Genomic DNA, 21,599 nt, shown 5'->3' with positions numbered 1-21,599 from the left:
CGGCATTCGTTATTTCGGATAATTCATAACCTTCGGATAAATTTGTATTCGTTAAGTTCACTTAACAGCCAAATTTGAAAGGAAATTCCAATACCTATAATTTAATAGTTAGTTATTCTTTCGGATTTTCTTTCTTATTTTTGGATTTTCGAATGTACGTATTGCAATCATAACGTACTAAAAACGAACCCCACCAAAAAAAAACGAAAACAAACTAATTTTTCCGCAGTGCACATGTCTAGTGAGCATTTGGTAGCAGGGTGTGCAGCAAGTCCTCCACAAACACTATAGGGTTATTACCTTCCACCCCCTCTGCCAGCCCCACAATGCGGAGATTGTTTCGCCTGTTGCGGTTCTCAGCATCATCCGCAAGGCCTACTCGGTGCTCCGTCTCGGTGACACGGGACTGGAGTTTGTCACGTCCTGCCGCATAACTCCCATTTCCACCTGCACTGCTTCAATCTTTGTAGTTAGCGTAGATTGGCACAGAGCATGATGTCAGCCACAAAGCTCGGGTGAGGTGATTCTTCCATCGCTGGCGGCTCCGTCTGCGACGCCATGTTGGATTTCCGCACCTCACGAGGCTCCACAAGTGCAGGAGGAGGGGAAGGTTTCATCTCCTCAGTCTGTGGAAACTGGAGCTTTTTTCCCCCTCCCAGACGTAGCTCGGGAGGAACGGCATCTCACCCAGGTGAAATCCCCCGTTCGCAGGTGGTAATTTTGCCCAGGAAGAAGATATTAGCAGCACCTGCCAGCAGAGCTCTGAAGTAAGAGGCCGCTCAGGTGGCCATCATGGACACGCCCCCCCACATTTTATTATTAATAAATTGTTCCATTTGTTTAGATGCGACATTCGTTATTTCGGATAATTTGTAACTTCGGATAAATTCGTATTCGCTTTGTATTCATTACGTTCACTAACAGCCAAATTTGAAAGGAAATTCCAATACCTCTAATTTATTAGTTAGTTATTATTTCAGATTTTCGGGTTTTCCAATTTCCGATTTTTTACGAATTTCGATCAGAACGAATGACCAGAAAAACGAAAAAAACGGATGAAGCTAAAGCGAACAAATTTTTCGGCAGTGCATATGTCTAATCTGTATGGCAATTGAAAACAGTTTATTGATATTGATCTTTTATTTTTACTCTGCATTCCAAAGGCTGTTTTTTTTTTTTTTTTTGACCATGTGACCAGCAGCAGAGGACTAGAAGCTCCTCCTGCTTATGTTTCCCTGCAGACAGGCTGGGAGAGAGCTGGGTCATGTGACTAGAGGTCGACCGATATATCGGCCTATATTTCGCCTTTTTAAAGAAATCGGTATTGGCCGATTATTATGGGAAAAAGGCCGATTGTGAGGGATCTGAGGCAGGCGGCGTGCTGGGTGGAAATCCCCCCGGCCGCCTGCCGTCTATTCTAAACGGCTGCTATCATGGCCGCTGTCTGCTGACATTTTTTTTTTTTTTTTTGTCCGTGGAGGAAGTCGGCAGCGGCGGCCGCCAATTGGCTGTTACCGGCCGCACTGCATTCTGGGGATTGTAGTCCGGAGGCAGAGGCGAGACGCGCAGCACGTCAGATGTGTCTGTCTTTGGCCAGGCAAGGGGACGGAACGGAGCCGGGAGCGCTCCGCTGGTGGGCACTGCTGAGGTGGCAGTGAATTACATTATTAGGCTGTACTGGTGGGACTGATGGGCTGCACTGGTTGGCACTTGTGGGTACTGATGTGATGCACTAGTGGGCAGTGATGTAATGCACTGGTTGGCACTGATGTGATGCACTGGTGGGCACTGTTATGCACTGATGTGATGCACTGGTGGGCACTGATAAGGTGGGACTGATGGGCACTGGTGAGACGCACTGGTTGGCACTAGGCTGCACTGATGGTTTGCACTGATGGACTGCACTGAAGAGCACTCATGAGATACACTGGTTGGCACTGGGCTGCCCTGATGGACACCAATGAGGTGGCACTCATGGACACTAATGAGGTAGCACTGGTGGGCACTAATGGACACCGATAGGCTGCACTGGTGGGCACTAATGAGGTGGCACTGATGGGCCGCACTGATGGACACTGACAGGCTAAACTGGTGGGCACTAATGAGGTGGCACTGATGGATACTGATAGGCTGCACCCCACCTCTCTACCCTAAACAATAACCTCCTCCCCACCTCTCCACCCTAGACTTTGAGATGAAGGAAAAAGAAAAAAAAAAAAAAAAAAAAAATCGGCCTAAAATATCGGCCGCAAAAATCGGCCTAAAATATCGGCCATCGGCCGTCCCGATTTCTAAATATCGGCATCGGCCACAGAAAAACCCATATCGGTCGACCTCTACATGTGACAGTTGGATAGTGATTAGGAAAAAGGGACTTAGATGTTTTTTGTTTTTTTTAATTAAAACTTTATTAGTTACAGTGCCATTATCCACATACAGAAATAGAAGGGACAATGTAAATTAAACAGTGTGTGTTTAGTATCACTTTATTTGTACACCCGAGACCTGTCTATCTAGTAATAAGTAGGACAGAATCCCCGATATGACACGTACTTTTTGATGGCTTCAATGATCTCCATAGAAAAACTTTCATCCCAGCCGCAGTCAAGTAGGAAGCGAAATTCATCCACCTGCAGCAAGTAGCAGAGGGCCGACTCCTCCTGCGCTCCAGAGAGCGTCGTCAGCTTGATGATGGAGGTCATCCTGGCAGCTGCTGCAAATCTGATAAAATAAAAATAAAGAAGAAAACAAGCATTTTTTTTTTTTACCATTTTAATTTATTTTAGGTACTATAGAGCTGTCAATTTACGCAGCGCTTTATATATGTATTATACATTCACATCAGTCCCTACAATCATGGAGCTTACATTCTAAGGTCTCTAACCCACATTCATATATAAGGGCCAATTAATCTACCAGCATGTCTTTGGAGTGTGGGAGGAAACCAGAGTACCAGAGGAAACCCACGCAAGCACATGGAGAACATGCAAACTCCAGGCAGGTAGTGCCGTGGTTGGGATTCGAACCAACGACCCCAGTGCTGCCAGGCAGAAGTGCTAACCACATTGTGATGCTGTGATTGGCTTACAACTATCACAAGATACAGGGTGCTGCGATTGGCCCAGATCACACACAGTAGTAAATAATGATGTCATGAATGGATTCCATGACTGTTGTTTACTAGGTGTCATGTGATCCTTTGGTATCTGGTATCCTCAAGGTGGCCCGATACCGAGCACCGCAATCCGCTGTGTCTGGTGGACAGCGATGGCGCATGAGCGGGGCGATGTACTGGTACATTGTAGTGCTTGTGGAAGTTGCTGGCCAGCAGTAAAATTACTGTTGGCTGGTCGACAAGTGGCTAGCAAGCGATTTTCTTAAAATAAAAAACTCGATTCACGATTCGAATCAAGTTTTTTTTTTTTTTGGACACCGCGCCGGTCCTGAGGAGCTGCGGGAAGGAGTTTTTAGGCGAGAAAGCGGCTTTGGCCTAGTCCGCGGCGTCCGGCCGAAGCCTCGCCTAAAAACTCCTGCCCGCAGCTCCTCAGGACCGGTGCGGTGAAAAAAAAATAAAAAATCTAAAAAAAAAATAAATAAAAAAACGAAAAATAAATCTAAAAAAAAAATCGATTTGCTTAAATTTTGAATCGATTTGACCTCTCAACTCGTTTTAAGATTTAAATCGATATTTTTCCCCAGCCCTACGACTAAAATAGTATTCATTGAGTCGACTAAAATGTTTTAGTCATTTTAGTCGACTAAAATGTTTTAGACGTTTTAGTCGACTAAATTAACACTGGTCTAGTAGACATCCCGGGTATGATAAAGTTTGAAACACAAATTCATAAATGATAATATAATAAATAACTATATGAAAAAAAAATAATAAAATACATTTCCCCCTGCGATTCACTATCGCTCAATTCTGATTCTAATTTACTAATCGCTGTTTTCTAGTTGGTCTCAAACCCCCTTTGACGTAGAGGGACACTTTTTGGTTGCCATGGACAATCTCCAGTTTCCAGGCAGAAAGAACAGTGTGTGTATATTTATATATATATATATATATATATATATATATATATATATATATATAATAAAGCTGCATGCAGGGCACTGGACAAAGCACTGGGGACAAAAGGGATGTTAAATAATTTCATACAGTAATATAACCTGTAAGATTACATTGCACTGTATGTATTATGAATTTTCAATTTTTTTTAATTTGCCACCAGGCTCCGCCCCATGCGTTGCGACGCTCGCAGGGAACGGAGCCTGGCATACAGAGGCACCGGGCGGAGGACGGAGCCCGCGGACACAGCGGAGGGGGAATGTCGCAGGATCCTGGGGACAAGGTAAGTACACCGCACCAGGATCCTGAGATGTATTCCCGAGTGTGGCTCGGGGGGGGGGGGGGAGGGGGGTGTTACCGCTAATGGTACTGAAATTAAACCCCCGAGCCACACTCGGGAATACCGCCAGGGAGGGGTTAAGGTAGTCCATTTAAATGAACAGGCTGGCAACCCAGCATGCCCACCCAAAAAAAAAAAAAAGAACATGTGACATTTTTTAACAGCACATAACCATAGCAATGCCACTTGCTAACACACGCTGTGGCAGGGCGCACATTTCCACAACGCACGGGAAAAAAAAAGGTGTGAACCCCCCCCCCCCCCAAGGTGATCGGAGCAAGAAGTGGGGGGGGCAACGCGGTGATAAATCTCCATAACTCCGGCAACAACCAACCATGGCGCCCCTCCTTATCACATCGCTGACCCCCCACGACCAGCAGGAAGTCAGAACTTTGTCATTTCAGGTGAAGCTGGAGGATTAGCAATGACAGGGCCCCTTTAAGGTGGTTGCCCTGGGCAACAGCGGCCTTGTCCCAGTTGTTGTGGGTGGGGGAAGAGCTGGGGTGTCTATAGCAGCTCCTGCTGGTTGCCATGGGTACCAGTCACTTCTTCTCGGTCCCCCATAGACAGGACTCCGCTCGGTGTGCCCATCAGCCGGTTACCTGTCACAGCACTCCGGCCCTCAGCGCTCCCCGCTCACCCCATACACCGGTCTCACCAGCCCTCCATCCGCTCTGCGCATGACCGGAAACTGATCGGCGCCGTTCAAATGTGAGGGGGGTGGGGGGGGGAGAGCGGCTGATATCCCGGGCAGAGGCAGCCTGCACCGACCCGCCAGCTGTGTACCGGCACTGTATCGTCTTCTCTACAACAACACCCAGGTACACCCCGGCGCGGCTTTCTCAGGGAAGCTGTGTTCTGGTTTTACTCTCCCCCCTTCAACGGCAAAATGGTCTCGCCCAGTGTCTCTTCCGGGCTAGAGGGCGCGTCCAACTGTTCGCCTGAGAGGGAGGGAGGGAGGGAGTGGTGTGTGCTCATTCCGTATTTAGGTAATTACATCACAGCCGAGTGCGGGTAATGCGCCACCTTTATCAGCTGTACTCTGGGGGGCCGCTAGTGTTAGCTCTGTATTATCAAGGGATAAGGGGGGGGGCGGTATTTTCTGTTATGACTCCCCCGAATAGCAGAGTGGACTCTTCCAGTGTCCTCTGCAGACATACAGCACACATTGGACTGTTCTCCGGTGAGGGGCGCTGAGACACCCAGGTATATATGGGGGGAGGGAAGGGCGTGTATTCTATATTCTCCCAGCCGTGTGTACGGTGGGCTCTTCCAGTGTCTTCTGCAGGCATACGGGGGGGGAGGGGGAACTGTCAAGGCCAGGGGGTGTACTGGGGAGAATAACTGGGAAAGCCAGGGGGTTTATTGGGAAGATTAAAGGGTGTACTGTGACTGGGGAGACCAGGGGGACGTATCGGGGACAGCGACTGGGGAGACCAGGGGGACGTATCGGGGACAGCGACTGGGGAGACCAGGGGGACGTATCGGGGACAGCGACTGGGGAGACCAGGGGGACGTATCGGGGACAGCGACTGGGGAGACCAGGGGGACGTATTGGGGACAGTGACTGGGGAGACCAGGGGGACGTATCGGGGACAGCGACTGGGGAGACCAGGGGGACGTATCGGGGACAGCGACTGGGGAGACCAGGGGGACGTATCGGGGACAGCGACTGGGGAGACCAGGGGGACGTATCGGGGACAGCGACTGGGGAGACCAGGGGGACGTATTGGGGACAGTAACTGGGGAGACCAGGGGGACGTATCGGGGACAGCGACTGGGGAGACCAGGGGGACGTATTGGGGACAGTAACTGGGGGGCGTACCGGGAGCAGCGACTGGGGAGACCGGGGGATGTACTGAGAGCAGTGAGTGGGGAGACCAGGGGGACGTATTGGGGACAGCGACTGGGGAGACCAGGGGGACGTATCGGGGACAGCGACTGGGGAGACCAGGGGGACGTATCGGGGACAGCGACTGGGGAGACCAGGGGGACGTATCGGGGACAGCGACTGGGGAGACCAGGGGGACGTATCGGGGACAGCGACTGGGGAGACCAGGGGGACGTATCGGGGACAGCGACTGGGGAGACCAGGGGGACGTATCGGGGACAGCGACTGGGGAGACCAGGGGGACGTATTGGGGACAGTAACTGGGGGGGCGTACCGGGAGCAGCGACTGGGGAGACCGGGGGATGTACTGAGAGCAGTGAGTGGGGAGACCAGGGGGACGTATCTGGGACAGCGACTGGGGAGACCAGGGGGACGTATCGGGGACAGCGACTGGGGAGACCAGGGGGACGTATCGGGGACAGCGACTGGGGAGACCAGGGGGACGTATCGGGGACAGCGACTGGGGAGACCAGGGGGACGTATCGGGGACAGCGACTGGGGAGACCAGGGGGATGTATCGGGGACAGCGACTGGGGAGACCAGGGGTACGTATCGGGGACAGCGACTGGGGAGACCAGGGGGACGTATTGGGGACAGCGACTGGGGAGACCAGGGGGACGTATCGGGGACAGCGACTGGGGAGACCAGGGGGACGTATCGGGGACAGCGACTGGGGAGACCAGGGGGACGTATCGGGGACAGCGACTGGGGAGACCAGGGGGACGTATTGGGGACAGCGACTGGGGAGACCAGGGGGACGTATTGGGGACAGCGACTGGGGAGACCAGGGGGACGTATCGGGGACAGCGACTGGGGAGACCAGGGGGACGTATTGGGGACAGTAACTGGGGGGGCGTACCGGGAGCAGCGACTGGGGAGACCGGGGGATGTACTGAGAGCAGTGAGTGGGGAGACCAGGGGGACGTATCGGGGACAGCGACTGGGGAGACCAGGGGGACGTATCGGGGACAGCGACTGGGGAGACCAGGGGGACGTATCGGGGACAGCGACTGGGGAGACCAGGGGGACGTATCGGGGACAGCGACTGGGGAGACCAGGGGGACGTATCGGGGACAGCGACTGGGGAGACCAGGGGGACGTATCGGGGACAGCGACTGGGGAGACCAGGGGGACGTATCGGGGACAGCGACTGGGGAGACCAGGGGGACGTATTGGGGACAGTAACTGGGGAGACCAGGGGGACGTATCGGGGACAGCGACTGGGGAGACCAGGGGGACGTATTGGGGACAGTAACTGGGGGGGCGTACCGGGAGCAGCGACTGGGGAGACCAGGGGATGTACTGAGAGCAGTGAGTGGGGAGACCAGGGGGACGTATTGGGGACAGCGACTGGGGAGACCAGGGGGACGTATTGGGGACAGCGACTGGGGAGACCAGGGGGACGTATTGGGGACAGCGACTGGGGAGACCAGGGGGACGTATTGGGGACAGCGACTGGGGAGACCAGGGGGACGTATCGGGGACAGCGACTGGGGAGACCAGGGGACGTATTGGGGACAGTAACTGGGGGGGCGTACCGGGAGCAGCGACTGGGGAGACCGGGGGATGTACTGAGAGCAGTGAGTGGGGAGACCAGGGGGACGTATCTGGGACAGCGACTGGGGAGACCAGGGGGACGTATTGGGGACAGCGACTGGGGAGACCAGGGGGACGTATTGGGGACAGCGACTGGGGAGACCAGGGGGACGTATTGGGGACAGCGACTGGGGAGACCAGGGGGACGTATCAGGGGACAGCGACTGGGGAGACCAGGGGGACGTATCGGGGACAGCGACTGGGGAGACCAGGGGGACGTATCGGGGACATCGACTGGGGAGACCAGGGGGACGTATTGGGGACGGTAACTGGGGGGCGTACCGGGAGCAGTGAGTGGGGAAACCGGGGGATGTACTGAGAGCAGTGAGTGGGGAGACCAGGGGGACGTATTGGGGGCAGCGAGTGAGGAGGCAGGGGGACGTATTGGGGACAGTGACTGGGGAGACCAGGGGGACGTATCGGGGACAGCGACTGGGGAGACCAGGGGGACATATCGGGGACAGCGACTGGGGAGACCAGGGGGACATATCGGGGACAGCGACTGGGGAGACCAGAGGGACATATCGGGGACAGCGACTGGGGAGACCAGGGGGACGTATCGGGGACAGCGACTGGGGAAACCAGGGGGACATATCGGGGACAGCGACTGGGGAGACCAGGGGGACGTATCAGGAGCAGTGAGTGGGGAGACCAGGGGGACGTATCGGGGACAGCGACTGGGGAGACCAGTGGGACGTATTGGGGACAGCGAGTGAGGAGGCAGGGGGACGTATTGGGGACAGTGACTGGGGAGACCAGGGGGACGTATCGGGGACAGCGACTGGGGAGACCAGGGGGACGTATTGGGGACAGCGACTGGGGAGACCAGGGGGACGTATCGGGACAGCGACTGGGGAGACCAGGGGGATGTATCGGGGACAGCGACTGGGGAGACCAGGGGGACGTATTGGGGACAGTAACTGGGGGGCGTACCGGGAGCAGCGACTGGGGAGACCAGGGGGACGTATTGGGGACAGCGACTGGGGAGACCAGTGGGATGTATTGGGGACAGCGAGTGAGGAGGCAGGGGGACGTATTGGGGACAGTGACTGGGGAGACCAGGGGAACGTATCGGGGACAGCGACTGGGGAGACCAGGGGGACGTATCGGGGACAGCGACTGGGGAGACCAGGGGGACGTATCGGGGACAGCGACTGGGGAGACCAGGGGGACGTATTGGGGACAGCGACTGGGGAGACCAGGGGGACGTATCGGGGACAGCGACTGGGGAGACCAGGGGGACGTATCGGGGACATCGACTGGGGAGACCAGGGGGACCTATTGGGGACAGTAACTGGGGGGCGTACCGGGAGCAGCGACTGGGGAGACCGGGGGATGTACTGAGAGCAGTGAGTGGGGAGACCAGGGGGACGTATCGGGGACAGCGACTGGGGAGACCAGTGGGACGTATTGGGGACAGCGAGTGAGGAGGCAGGGGGACGTATTGGGGACAGTGACTGGGGAGACCAGGGGGACGTATCGGGGACAGCGACTGGGGAGACCAGGGGGACGTATCGGGGACAGCGACTGGGGAGACCAGGGGGACGTATCGGGGACAGCGACTGGGGAGACCAGGGGGACCTATTGGGGACAGTAACTGGGGGGCGTACCGGGAGCAGCGACTGGGGAGACCGGGGGATGTACTGAGAGCAGTGAGTGGGGAGACCAGGGGGACGTATCGGGGACAGCGACTGGGGAGACCAGTGGGACGTATTGGGGACAGCGAGTGAGGAGGCAGGGGGACGTATTGGGGACAGTGACTGGGGAGACCAGGGGGACGTATCGGGGACAGCGACTGGGGAGACCAGGGGGACGTATTGGGGACAGCGACTGGGGAGACCAGGGGGACGTATCGGGAGCAGCGACTGGGGAGACCAGGGGGGCGTATCGGGAGCAGCGACTGGGGAGACCAGGGGGGCGTATCGGGAGCAGCGACTGGGGAGACCAGGGGGGCGTATCGGGAGCAGCGACTGGGGAGACCAGGGGGACGTATTGGGGACAGCGACTGGGGAGACCAGTGGGATGTATTGGGGACAGCGAGTGAGGAGGCAGGGGGACGTATTGGGGACAGTGACTGGGGAGACCAGGGGAACGTATCGGGGACAGCGACTGGGGAGACCAGGGGGACGTATCGGGGACAGCGACTGGGGAGACCAGGGGGGCGTATTGGGGACAGCGACTGGGGAGACCAGGGGGACGTATCGGGGACAGCGACTGGGGAGACCAGGGGGACGTATCGGGGACAGCGACTGGGGAGACCAGGGGGACGTATTGGGGACAGTAACTGGGGGGCGTACCGGGAGCAGCGACTGGGGAGACCGGGGGGACGTATTGGGGACAGCGACTGGGGAGACCAGTGGGATGTATTGGGGGCAGCGAGTGAGGAGGCAGGGGGACGTATTGGGGACAGTGACTGGGGAGACCAGGGGGACATATCGGGGACAGCGACTGGGGAGACCAGGGGGACGTATCAGGAGCAGCGACTGGGGAGACCAGGGGGACGTATCGGGGACAGCGACTGGGGAGACCAGGGGGACGTATCGGGACAGCGACTGGGGAGACCAGGGGGACGTATCGGGGACAGCGACTGGGGAGACCAGGAGGACGTATTGGGGACAGTAACTGGGGGGGCGTACCGGGAGCAGCGACTGGGGAGACCGGGGGATGTACTGAGAGCAGTGAGTGGGGAGACCAGGGGGACGTATCGGGGACAGCGACTGGGGAGACCAGTGGGACGTATTGGGGACAGCGAGTGAGGAGGCAGGGGGACGTATTGGGGACAGTGACTGGGGAGACCAGGGGAACGTATTGGGGACAGTGACTGGGGAGACCAGGGGAACGTATCGGGGACAGTGACTGGGGAGACCAGGGGGACGTATCGGGGACAGCGACTGGGGAGACCAGGGGGACGTATCGGGGACAGCGACTGGGGAGACCAGGGGGACGTATCGGGGACAGCGACTGGGGAGACCAGGGGGACGTATCGGGACAGCGACTGGGGAGACCAGGGGGACGTATCGGGGACAGCGACTGGGGAGACCAGGAGGACGTATTGGGGACAGTAACTGGGGGGGCGTACCGGGAGCAGCGACTGGGGAGACCGGGGGATGTACTGAGAGCAGTGAGTGGGGAGACCAGGGGGACGTATCGGGGACAGCGACTGGGGAGACCAGTGGGACGTATTGGGGACAGCGAGTGAGGAGGCAGGGGGACGTATTGGGGACAGTGACTGGGGAGACCAGGGGAACGTATTGGGGACAGTGACTGGGGAGACCAGGGGAACGTATTGGGGACAGTGACTGGGGAGACCAGGGGGACGTATCGGGGACAGCGACTGGGGAGACCAGGGGAACGTATCGGGGACAGCGACTGGGGAGACCAGGGGGACGTATCAGGGACAGTGACTGGGGAGACCAGGGGGACGTATTGGGGACAGTAACTGGGGGGCGTACCGGGAGCAGCGACTGGGGAGACCGGGGGATGTACTGAGAGCAGTGAGTGGGGAGACCAGGGGGACGTATCGGGGACAGCAACTGGGGAGACCAGTGGGACGTATTGGGGACAGCGAGAGGAGGCAGGGGGACGTATTGGGGACAGTGACTGGGGAGACCAGGGGAACTTATTGGGGACAGCGACTGGGGAGACCAGGGGGACGTATTGGGGACAGCGACTGGGGAGACCAGGGGGGATGTATTGGGAGCAGCGACTGGGGAGACCAGGGGGGCGTATTGGGGACAGCGACTGGGGAGACCAGGGGGGCGTATTGGGGACAGCGACTGGGGAGACCAGGGGGATGTATCGGGAGCAGCGACTGGGGAGACCAGGGGGGCGTATCGGGAGCAGCGACTGGGGAGACCAGGGGGGCGTATCGGGAGCAGCGACTGGGGAGACCAGGGGGACGTATTGGGGACAGCGACTGGGGAGACCAGGGGGACGTATTGGGGACAGTGACTGGGGGGCGTACCGGGAGCAGGACTGGGGAGACCGGGGGATGTACTGAGAGCAGCGAGTGGGGAGACCAGGGGGACGTATTGGGGGCAGTGACTGGGGAGACCAGGGGGACATATTGGGGGCAGTGGCTGGGGGGCATACCGGGAGCAGGACTGGGGAGACCGGGGGACGTAGTGAGAGCAGTGAGTGGGAAGGCAGGGGGATGTATTAGGGGCAGCGACTGGGGAGGCCAGGGGGACGTACCGGGAGCAGCGATTGGGCAGGCCAGGTGGTTTACTGCGGAGCTTAGGGGGCTACTGGTTGTAGTGACTGGGGAGGCCCGGGGGCAGTGACTGAGGAACAAGGAGGACGGCCATGCTTTTTATTATCCAGGAAGCTGCAGTCCAGTAACACTTAATAAAGTTATGAGTCCCAGCATGACCTGACTGTCTTTGTTTAAGTTGTAAGATGATGGGAGTGGTAGTTGCTCAGTAGCTACTTGGCAGTAAGGATGCATTTTCCTGATCCATGGCTGCAGAGATCAAGGAATGTCTCACTGCCTGTAAATAGCGCTGGGCAGTGCCGACTTCCTGGCGGGCCCTGGACGTGCGGGTTTGCGAACACACCTGAGCTCATCCTTACTGGGCAGCAGGGTATTCCTGGGAGACATACCAGAAAGTAGGGCCAAAGGGGTTTTGGGAGAGACAAGTGAGGGCAGGACTGAGGGGGGGGGGGACAGGTTGAGAGGGGGCCCCAAGAGACCGGTGGGTTGGGGGCCCTGAAAGATGGATAGGAGGGCAGAAACAGAAGGGGCTCCTAGAGGCGGGTGGAATTCTGGGCCCCTGAAGACAGATGGGGGTATAGGTCTGGAGGGAAACCCCCGCTGGGGAAGGGTGGGACCTCTTACACAGACAGACATAAGACTCTCGGGGATTGCACCCCAGTCTTCAGGTCACCCCTAACATTTCCCCTTTTCTCTCTCCCAGCTATCATGAACTTTGTGACCTTCGTCCGGGAATTCTGGACCTTCTCCTTCCTGCCGGCTGGACTCCTGGTCGGCTGGTATTTTGATCGGAGGTATGCAGAGAAGCTCTCCACCTTCAGACATAAAAGCAAGCTCTTCCAAGGGTGAGAGACTTTTTTTTTCCTCGGATCATTTTACTACTTTACCGGCTCCTCGGTTTTGGTTGATTCCTCATTCGCTGGATGAGTGAGGCGGCTCTTCACTCGCTGGAGAAATATGTTCTGTTTCCATCAGCAAGGAAGCGACATCTCGCTCATCCAGCCAGCAACAGTGCAACTTGTGGCAATGTGTACTTTTTTTCTTTTTTCACTGATCCTGTTGCTCTCGAGTTGTTGCCCGGTCCCAAGAGTGACAGCAGCCCAACACTTGCACAGGGCAGTCGGAGTGCTCTCTGCAGTTTTTTTTTTTTTTTTTCTTCTGGGGTGTAGGAACCAGTCAGTGCTTTCACAACAGGGGCCATGCTGATTGGCTCCTGTGTATTTACACGCACATGAACTGTAATGGCATCCCAGTCTTAGTCCGTAGGGTTCAATATTGAGTTGGCCCACCCTTTGCAGCTATAACAGCTTCAACTCTTCTGGGAAGGCCGTCCGCAAGGTTTAGGAGTGTGTCTATGGGGAATGTTTGACCATTCTTCCAGAAGCGCATTTGTGAAGTCAGGCACTGATGTTGGACGAGAAGGCCTGGCTCGCGATCTCCACTCTAATTCATCTCAAAGGCGTTCTATCGGGTTGAGGTCAGGACTCTGTGCAGGCCAGACAAGTTCCTCCAACCCAAACTCGCTCATCCATGTCTTTATGGACCTTGCTTTGTGCACATGACTGTGTTGGAACAGGAAGGGGCCATCCCCAAACTGTTCCCACAAAGTTGGGAGCATGAAATTGTCCAAAATGTCTTGGTATGCTGACGCCTTAAGAGTTCCCTTCACTGGAACTAAGGGGCCAAACCCAACCCCTTAAAAACATCCCCCCCCCATAATCCCCCCTCCACCAAATGATTTGGACCAGTGCACAAAGCAAGGGCCATAAAGACATGGGCTGACTCCCTCTGGTGAGCATCTATACAGACACTTAAGCCTTCGTACACACGATCGGATTTTCAGCAGGGAACTGTGTGATGACAGACTGTTGGCCTAAAATCCGACCGTTAGTACTCTCCATCAGAGAATTATTGGCCAACTTTCACCCAACAAATGTTGGATGGCAGGCTAGTAAATTTTCGTCAGACAACGGTCTGTTGTTAGATTTTCCTATCGTGTGTACACAAGTCCATCACACAAAAGTCCAAAGTACAAACATGGATGCTCGGAATCAGTGCTCACCAAACACGACATTAGCAGAAGGTGCCCAAAGGGTGGCGCTCAAGAGCTGAAATTCCACGTAGTACGTCACTACGTTAGTGTTTGTTGTCCCACAATTGTGTCTTGTATGCAAGACAACATTATTGCTCTGTTTTTGTTTATAGCACAAAAAAACGCAGAGGTGATCAAATACCACCAAAAGAAAAATCTATTTGTGGGGGGAAAAAAAAAGGACATCAATTTTATTTGGGTACAAAGTCGCACAACTGCGCAATTGTCAGTAAAAGTAACGCATCGCAAAAAATGGCCGGGTCAGGAAGGGGGTAAAACCCTTTTCCGGGGCTGAAGTGGCTGTTATCCCTTTTGATAGATTTTTTTACTTTAATGCAGAGATCCACTTTAATGCGGAGTTCCACCCAAATATAAAACTTCTGCTTTCCAGTTCCTCCCCCCCAGTGTCACATTTGGCACCTTTCAGGGGGGGGGGGGGGAAGCAGATGCCTGTCTAATACAGGAATTTGCTCCCAATTCTGGCAACAGATCGCTGCAGATTCCGCAGTGATCTACGCCATGTCCGGCCCCCTCCTCCGTCCCCCCCTGCTGTCTTCTGGGAGACACACAGGTCCCAGAAGACAGCAGCGACCAGTGAGGACATGCAGCGCGACTCATGCATGCGCAGTAGAGAACCAGGCTGTGCGGCAGCAAGGCTTCACTTTCTGATTCCCTTACTGAAGATGCCGGCGTCTCCGCCCGGAAGCTGAGGGACAGATCGGCTTCGGGTGAGGACATCGCAGGCGCCCTGGACAGGTAAGTGTCCATATATTAAAAGTCAGCAGCTGCAGTATTTGTAGCTGCTGAATTTTAGTTTATTTTCGGCGGAACTCCACTTTAGGCAGGGTATACAAATTTAGTGGTTTGCCCCTCCCACCCCCCAACCAGTGGGTTCAACAAAAAAAACAAAAAACTGACAGATCCCCCAAGTTAATACATACAATGTTGTAACGCTGTAGCCATTGGCTGAAAGCACTGATTGAATGCTGGTTTTCCAGCATGACCATTTGATAGAAGCCGATCGGTAGACCAAATTCTGTTAAACAGAAAGCAGTACACATGGAATTTGTCCGGTTTCTGCTGAATCAGACGATTTTTCTGTCTGTGTATACCCTGCTTTACCAGAGAGAGACTGAGCAGGGAGAAACGACCTCCTCCCTCTGCCTAGTTGAGGAGGGAGGGGGCAGCTGCCCTGTGGTAAGTGTGCAGATGGACACTCACCAGATGGAGGAGGCAGCTATGTGCTACTCCACTGCCTGCACTTCTTTCTCCCCTGTGATCACTTTCTGTTCATGGGGGGAGGAGAAGAATCAATACAGTGGGCTACTATAGCTTGTTGTATTGCTGTTTGCACAGTGACAGCACTGGGTGTGCGCTGTCACTGTGCAATATGTACCTAATAAAGAGAGCATTGTGGTGCATTAGGGGCATTGTCTGCGCCAATATATCGGGCCTGATGGGTGGTGTTTCTGAAGTATCCGATTTTTCATTTTTGATTGAAAGACAAAACAGGCCTGCACACCTAAAATGTAGGATACAAGGATTTTTTTCCAGTGCACCTCAGTATGTTGCTGGGAACAGGTGCCTTTTATAAATGATGCCAGGGGACTAAACTGCAAAAACACACACCTGTAAAAAGAAGAGCCACTATTGCCTCGTTTCCACCGAGCGGATCGGTTCGGGTCGGATCGGTTTGGATGGCCTAGAATGGTCCGGCCTATTCAGGCGAGCGTTTCCATTGCAAGTCGGACCGACGGGCCATAAGTGGGTTTAGAAAAAATGCCGTCATGGCGTCACACGTCCACCAATCAATGTAAAGTATCGTAGCTCCGCCCTAACCGAACCGTTCCATTTTCTATGGCCCCACATCTGAAGCAGGACCCTGAATGGAACGGTTCGGTTGTATGGACCGCTTTCATAATGGAAACACCCAAAATAGCGTACCGTACCGAACCGAACCGCTCGGTGGAAACGAGGCATATATCTACCCTTCCAGTGGTGCCATGTATTTTTTCCCAATGAATACAAGACATTCTCTGATTGGATGGGGTGGAGATTTCCTTTTTCCCTTTCTTTTCTCTTTCCTTTTTCTTTTCTTCTTTCTTTTCTTTTCTTTTCTTTCTTGCTTTCTTTTCTCTTTCTTTCCTTTTTCTCTTTCCTCTTTCTCTTTTTTTCTTTCCTTTTTTCTCTTTCCTCTTTGTCTTTTTTTCTTTCCTTTTTTCTCTTTCCTCTTTTGTCTTTTTTTTCTTTCCTTTTTTCTCTTTCCTCTTTTGTCTTTTTTTCTTTCCTTTTTTTTCTTTCCTCTTTTGTCTTTTTTTTCTTTCCTTTTTTCTCTTTCCTCTTTTGTCTTTTTTTCTTTCCTTTTTTCTCTTTCCTCTTTCTCTTTCTTGCTTGGTTTCTTTTCTCTTTCTTGCTTTCTTTTCTCTTTCCTTTTCCTTCTCCCCCCCCTCCCTCCCTCATCCAATTAGAGATCACTTTTGTATTTATTGAAACCATGCAAAGTGTACTGTAAATTGTGCCTTTGCCAAGCAATCAATCTCCTCCTGTGTTCACTTAGCAGCAGGGCAGTCGCTCAGCACAGGACTCGGAAGACAGCAGCAAGCGCTGTAGTAGCGGTGCCTACTACAGTAATTTCCTGCTTCCACGGGTATAGCGCATATATTTTTACGACGGTCCAGGCTGGATCAATGTAGGTTTGCAAAAATATCCATTCCTGGAATTCAGCTTTAAAGCAAACATGTGCTTTGTGCCTGCAGGGAAAGAAAATTTATTGTTTTACAACATCACTAGAAAACTTCCTTTTTTTTTTTTTTTTATATATTATAGTTGTTAATTTGATATTAAACATTATGTACAATTAATAACTGTGTTTTAATTTTTCTCTCTGAAGGGAGCTCGAGCCAAAAAAAGAAGAGTCGTAGGGATGAACAGAGAGATGGCAATCTGCGAAGGTCTACCGTGCAGCCCCATGTGCGATTTCCTGTATAAATTGTGTATTTTGGAACCAGCTCTTATCTGTTATATATAATAAATATGATTTCAATTGTAAAATTTCTTCAGTTTATTCCCTATTGAAAGGTATACAAGATGGTAAATAAGGGGGGAAAAAAAAGTAAAATATATAAATAATAACTATGGATATTGATCTATTTTGTCTTCAGTTGCAGTAAATCCCCAACTGGAATGAATAAAGTGCAAAAACTTGATAATAAAATGCAACACATTTAAAAGCACCCTATATAAGTCCAAAATATGCCAAAAAAAAGTCCAAAAACAGTGATGATTCTGAAGTGAGCAGATATCCCTCTCACTTATAAGTGTAAATCCAATTCGTGCTTGAACATAGATGTGCAATCACCACCCCCACTTTTAAGTAAATTGGCCCCTCTCCTCAAACAAAGACCCACCTAGATCTATTCAAGCCATGTTATAAAGAATAGGAAGATCCTCGATAGTCCGGAACACCAGCTCCAATAGTGAAGGGCACACGCTCTCTCTTTTTTTTTGAAGAACGATTACTCCAATATTGCTCAAAATATATAAGAAAAATTCATTGCGCAATACAAATTAAAACTATTTATTAAAACGTAAGGATTGTGCACTCACACTTTACACATCTTGTATAAATGCAAGTAATGTATCAAAACTGCGAGCTCCTCGCCTCCTCACTGCTAATTCCGATGCACGGGACACCGGAAATGATGTCACCAGCTCCACCCGATGCGTTGTGTCACTTGTCACGTGACTTCTTCAAAGGGATAGACCTCAGCTGGCACTCTGACCAGGCCACGCCCACCCAATGCATTTCACTCCACCCGTCGGAGCTTAGTCATGGGGATCAGCTACTCCACCAGCTTCCGGGGGGCTGCCCTGCTGCATTCTGAATGCAGGAGTACCGTTTGGCATGGGCACCATTCAGAGAATGCTTTGCATTTTCTGAATGAATGCAAAACCAGCGATGTCACACTGTCCACCACTTCCAATCAGAGAATGCTTTCCATTCATTCAGAAAAGGCAAAGTTGTCTCTGAACGGTTCCAGTGCCAAGCGGCTGACCTCTTGTGTTCAGAATGCAGCAGAGCATCTGCTTAGCACTGGACCCAAAAGCCAATGGAGATCAGTGGTGCAGCAGGTTCTATATCAGTGGTTCTCAACTCCTGTCCTCAGGACCCACTAACGGGCCAGATTTTATGTATTACCTTGGGGAGATACAGACTAGAATACTGCAATCACTGAGCAGCAGATGACATCACCTGTGATGTGTTTCAGTTATCTTGCAAACCTGGCCTGTTAGTGGGTGCTGAGAACCACTGCGCTAGATGATTTCCAGCTTCTGGGGCATCGTCAAGGTATGGTATATATTGGTCCAAGCTGGACCAATGTAACTATTTATAAAATATCCATACCTGGAATTCTTTTAAAGGTTTTGAATGAGCTTATTGATTCTGGTAGCACATGTGCCATATGGTAGCGAATAGAGAGTTCCCTTTCCTGTGAAAGAGGGGAGGATGATGTACTGCGCATGCATATTGGACTGGCCGGTGAATCAGAATGCCTGCCTATCCTGTAGCTCTCCTATGCATGAGCATTTAAAGCCCAATGCTAGGATGGAGAAAACAATCCCCTTGCAGTTGCACTGCAATGGTTAAATGCTCATGAGGCCGCCTCAGATACCCTCACAAACATACTGTCAAACCCGTCGGGGTTACCCTAACATGCAACCTAACCATGGGGTGCACTGGAGCACATACCCACTGGTCCCCCACCCTCTACCCTAACATCTACTTCTCTATGCGAATGTCTTCTAAGCAGCCCTTTCGCTCCTGTGTGACTCTTCTTTTTTCTCTTTATTTCTCTCTCTCTTTCTTAATTCACGCACCCCTCTGGGTCACCTCTTCCCCTCCTTTTTTTTTTTTTTTTCTTTCTTTTCTTCTCTTTTTTTTCCTCCCTTTTTTTTCTCTCTTCCCTGACTTGGATTTCCCCTTCTATTTTCTAAAACTTACACGTTGTTTTTCGTTATGAACCTCAAGGCTCCTCAGCCAGAATTACTCCTTGTAACAGAGGACGGTCTTTCGCCCTAGCGCAACAATGTTTGAGAAGAGGAGTCAAGCTGTGGGCGACAGCCATTGGGCTGACTCATTACCCGTGTTTACTTGCGACTGTCTCTGGTTTGTGATTTTTCACTGTGATATATGTGTAGCAATAACTCTCGGTGGAGCTGCTGATTTAAACGGGCTTGTTTAAATCAGCAGCTCCTTCCCTCTGTTTCACCGGCACCGGGTCTAGGGTTCCGTTGAGTTTACCTCCAGACGATATAAGCACCAAACACTTGAGTACGTTTTCATTGCTTTATTGAACAATTAACGAAGGGAGTGGCAGGAAAGAGGCAGAAGGGAAACTGCATGGAAGCTCAAATACCTTTCTGTAGGATTCTTGACAAATGTCCTTTAGAATATTGCAGTAGAATGCGCTCCCCTTGTGGGACACAATTTTTGCTCGCCTGGATAGTTCTCTCTCACTTGCCTAGCAGCCAGTACGTAGCACGAACAAAAGTCTCTGCCACAGACTTGCTTGGGATGAACCCGTACGATCCTCCGCCACAGGATGTATTGGTTTTGCGGTGGCTGTCAGACCCAGTACTTGGACCTTTAAGCCAAACCCGGCAGCACTATGCTGTAAAGTTACTCTAGGATACGTCCTCCAACCGAGTCACCAGGCCCCTCTCCAGACCAGCACTCTGCATGATCCTTCCATGACGGGTCCTCCCCTGGGATCTCCTCGGTTGTCCGGCTTCTTCACTCTGGATAGACAGCTCAGGACCATTCCTCGGCTGCTGTGGTAGGCCCCAGACAAGCTTCTGGGCCCACCCACACGCCGCAGCGGCGCGGGCCTCCGGAACAGGTAGCACTCTAACGCATACCTGTCGGCCAGGAGGGCCAGCAGGTGGCTGTAAAACGACCCTAAAACATGGCGTCTGTCCCATAAATACCCTCTCCCAGAATCCAACTCGGAGGACCACCTCCACCGAGTTGTCTCCGGGACAGAGGAGCACCCATACGCTTCGACACGTTGCCCTTCCAACACTAGCCAATGGTATCAACGACACCCACCGGCTCAGTATGGAAACACATGCAACATCAGCCAAGCTGGAACAGAAGCAAATCTAACTTCCTCTAACGAGCAATTTACTAAATTTACCTATCAGATGGTAGATCATAAATCTACCAGCGCTACATATGTGAAATTGATAATAAACATATTTTCAACCCTAAATGCTCCTGAGGCCTGGGGGTGATGATCAGGCTCTGTTAAATACCTTGCATCCTCCGGCGCTCTCCTCTTCTCTGCCTGCCTTAAGCCAGCCATAGATGGTTCCAATCATGTATAGGTAGGCTGATTGTACCAAACTTGAGTACAATCAGCCTGTTTGATTTTTCATGCTATTATTGCCAGTGGCTATAGCTTGCCCCACCCGCCGAGAGAACACAGGTGATGGGGCAATTGAGCAATTTTCTTTCCTGCAAGCCATGGTCAGCTGCTAAAATTGAAGGTGTTGGAGACAGGAGCTCGGCCATCCATGTAGGTCACTTCCTCTCCAAGATGACTGCAGATGATGACTCCAGAGGCCTTTTTGCTGTCATTTGAAAGGACCACTGAGAGAGAAACTTGGCCTAAAACACAGTGGGCCAGATTGGTCGCCCGCCCCCCCCCCCTAGCTTCATGGAGAATTGCAGAAGGCCTACTATGATCTGGAGTCTGCAGAAGCATGAGAATATGAGAACGTCAAGCAGGAAATCCTGGGGCATCCCGGAGTCACCTTGGCCTGTTTTAGCACAGCGGGTCAGCAGCTGGTCCTCCCAAGATGATCACAGTGAGCCTGGGAAAGTCCTGTTTGGGGTTTATAGATCTCCGAGGTTCCTCTCATATACATATAGAGATCACTGATCCACGGACCAGTGCAGGGTTTACTCCTCTCCCCACTGGCAATTTAATTCCACCTGAAACCTGTAGCCGGTATACATGGCCTGGGGATCAGTCCTGTCTGGGAGAGCTGAATGGTTGGAAAAATCTATCCTGTTTCCCCAAAAATAAGACCTAGCGTGATTGTCGGTGATGGCTGCAATATAAGCCCTACCCCCCCAAATAAGCCCTACCCTGTTTCCCCAAAAATAAGCCCTACCCTGAAAATAAGACCCACAAGGACTTTAACTAGGGCTTATTTGGGGGGTAGGGCTTCTATTTCAGCCATCACCGGTAGGTGGGTGGTAGGCTTGCTCAGCTTGACAGGACCTGTATTTATGTGTAGTTAGTAGACATGTGCAATTTGTTTGGTTACGGATGAATTTTTTAAACAAATTTTGGCAAATTTCGTTAATTCCAAAATTCGGAAATTCGA

The 21,599-nt window shown here is 52.6% G+C and overlaps 2 protein-coding genes across 2 annotated transcripts in view; one reads left to right on the top strand and one right to left on the bottom strand.

Moving 5' to 3' along the window:
• CPSF2 (cleavage and polyadenylation specific factor 2) overlaps nt 1-5,122 on the bottom strand; it is a 40,407-nt gene extending 35,285 nt beyond the window's left edge. The window contains exons 1-2 of the mRNA XM_073609681.1: nt 5,015-5,122; nt 2,554-2,721 (exon numbers count right to left, since the gene is read on the bottom strand). Of these exons, the coding sequence (XP_073465782.1) occupies nt 2,554-2,702 (149 nt within the window). The 5' untranslated portion in view covers nt 2,703-2,721; nt 5,015-5,122. The remainder of the gene's footprint in view (nt 1-2,553; nt 2,722-5,014) is intronic.
• Nucleotides 5,123-5,504: 382 nt separating this feature from the next.
• On the top strand, nt 5,505-17,255 carry NDUFB1 (NADH:ubiquinone oxidoreductase subunit B1). The gene is made up of 3 exons (XM_073609687.1): nt 5,505-5,595; nt 12,816-12,957; nt 17,095-17,255. The coding sequence occupies exons 1-3, from the start codon at nt 5,520-5,522 to the stop codon at nt 17,123-17,125; spliced, it is 249 nt and encodes an 82-aa protein (XP_073465788.1). The 5' UTR covers nt 5,505-5,519; the 3' UTR covers nt 17,126-17,255.
• Nucleotides 17,256-21,599: the final 4,344 nt, after the last annotated feature.

This window comes from Aquarana catesbeiana, linkage group LG13, assembly GCF_042186555.1.
Source record: "Aquarana catesbeiana isolate 2022-GZ linkage group LG13, ASM4218655v1, whole genome shotgun sequence".
Classification (NCBI taxonomy): domain Eukaryota; kingdom Metazoa; phylum Chordata; class Amphibia; order Anura; family Ranidae; genus Aquarana; species Aquarana catesbeiana.
This window is presented reverse-complemented; position numbering and strand designations above follow the sequence as displayed.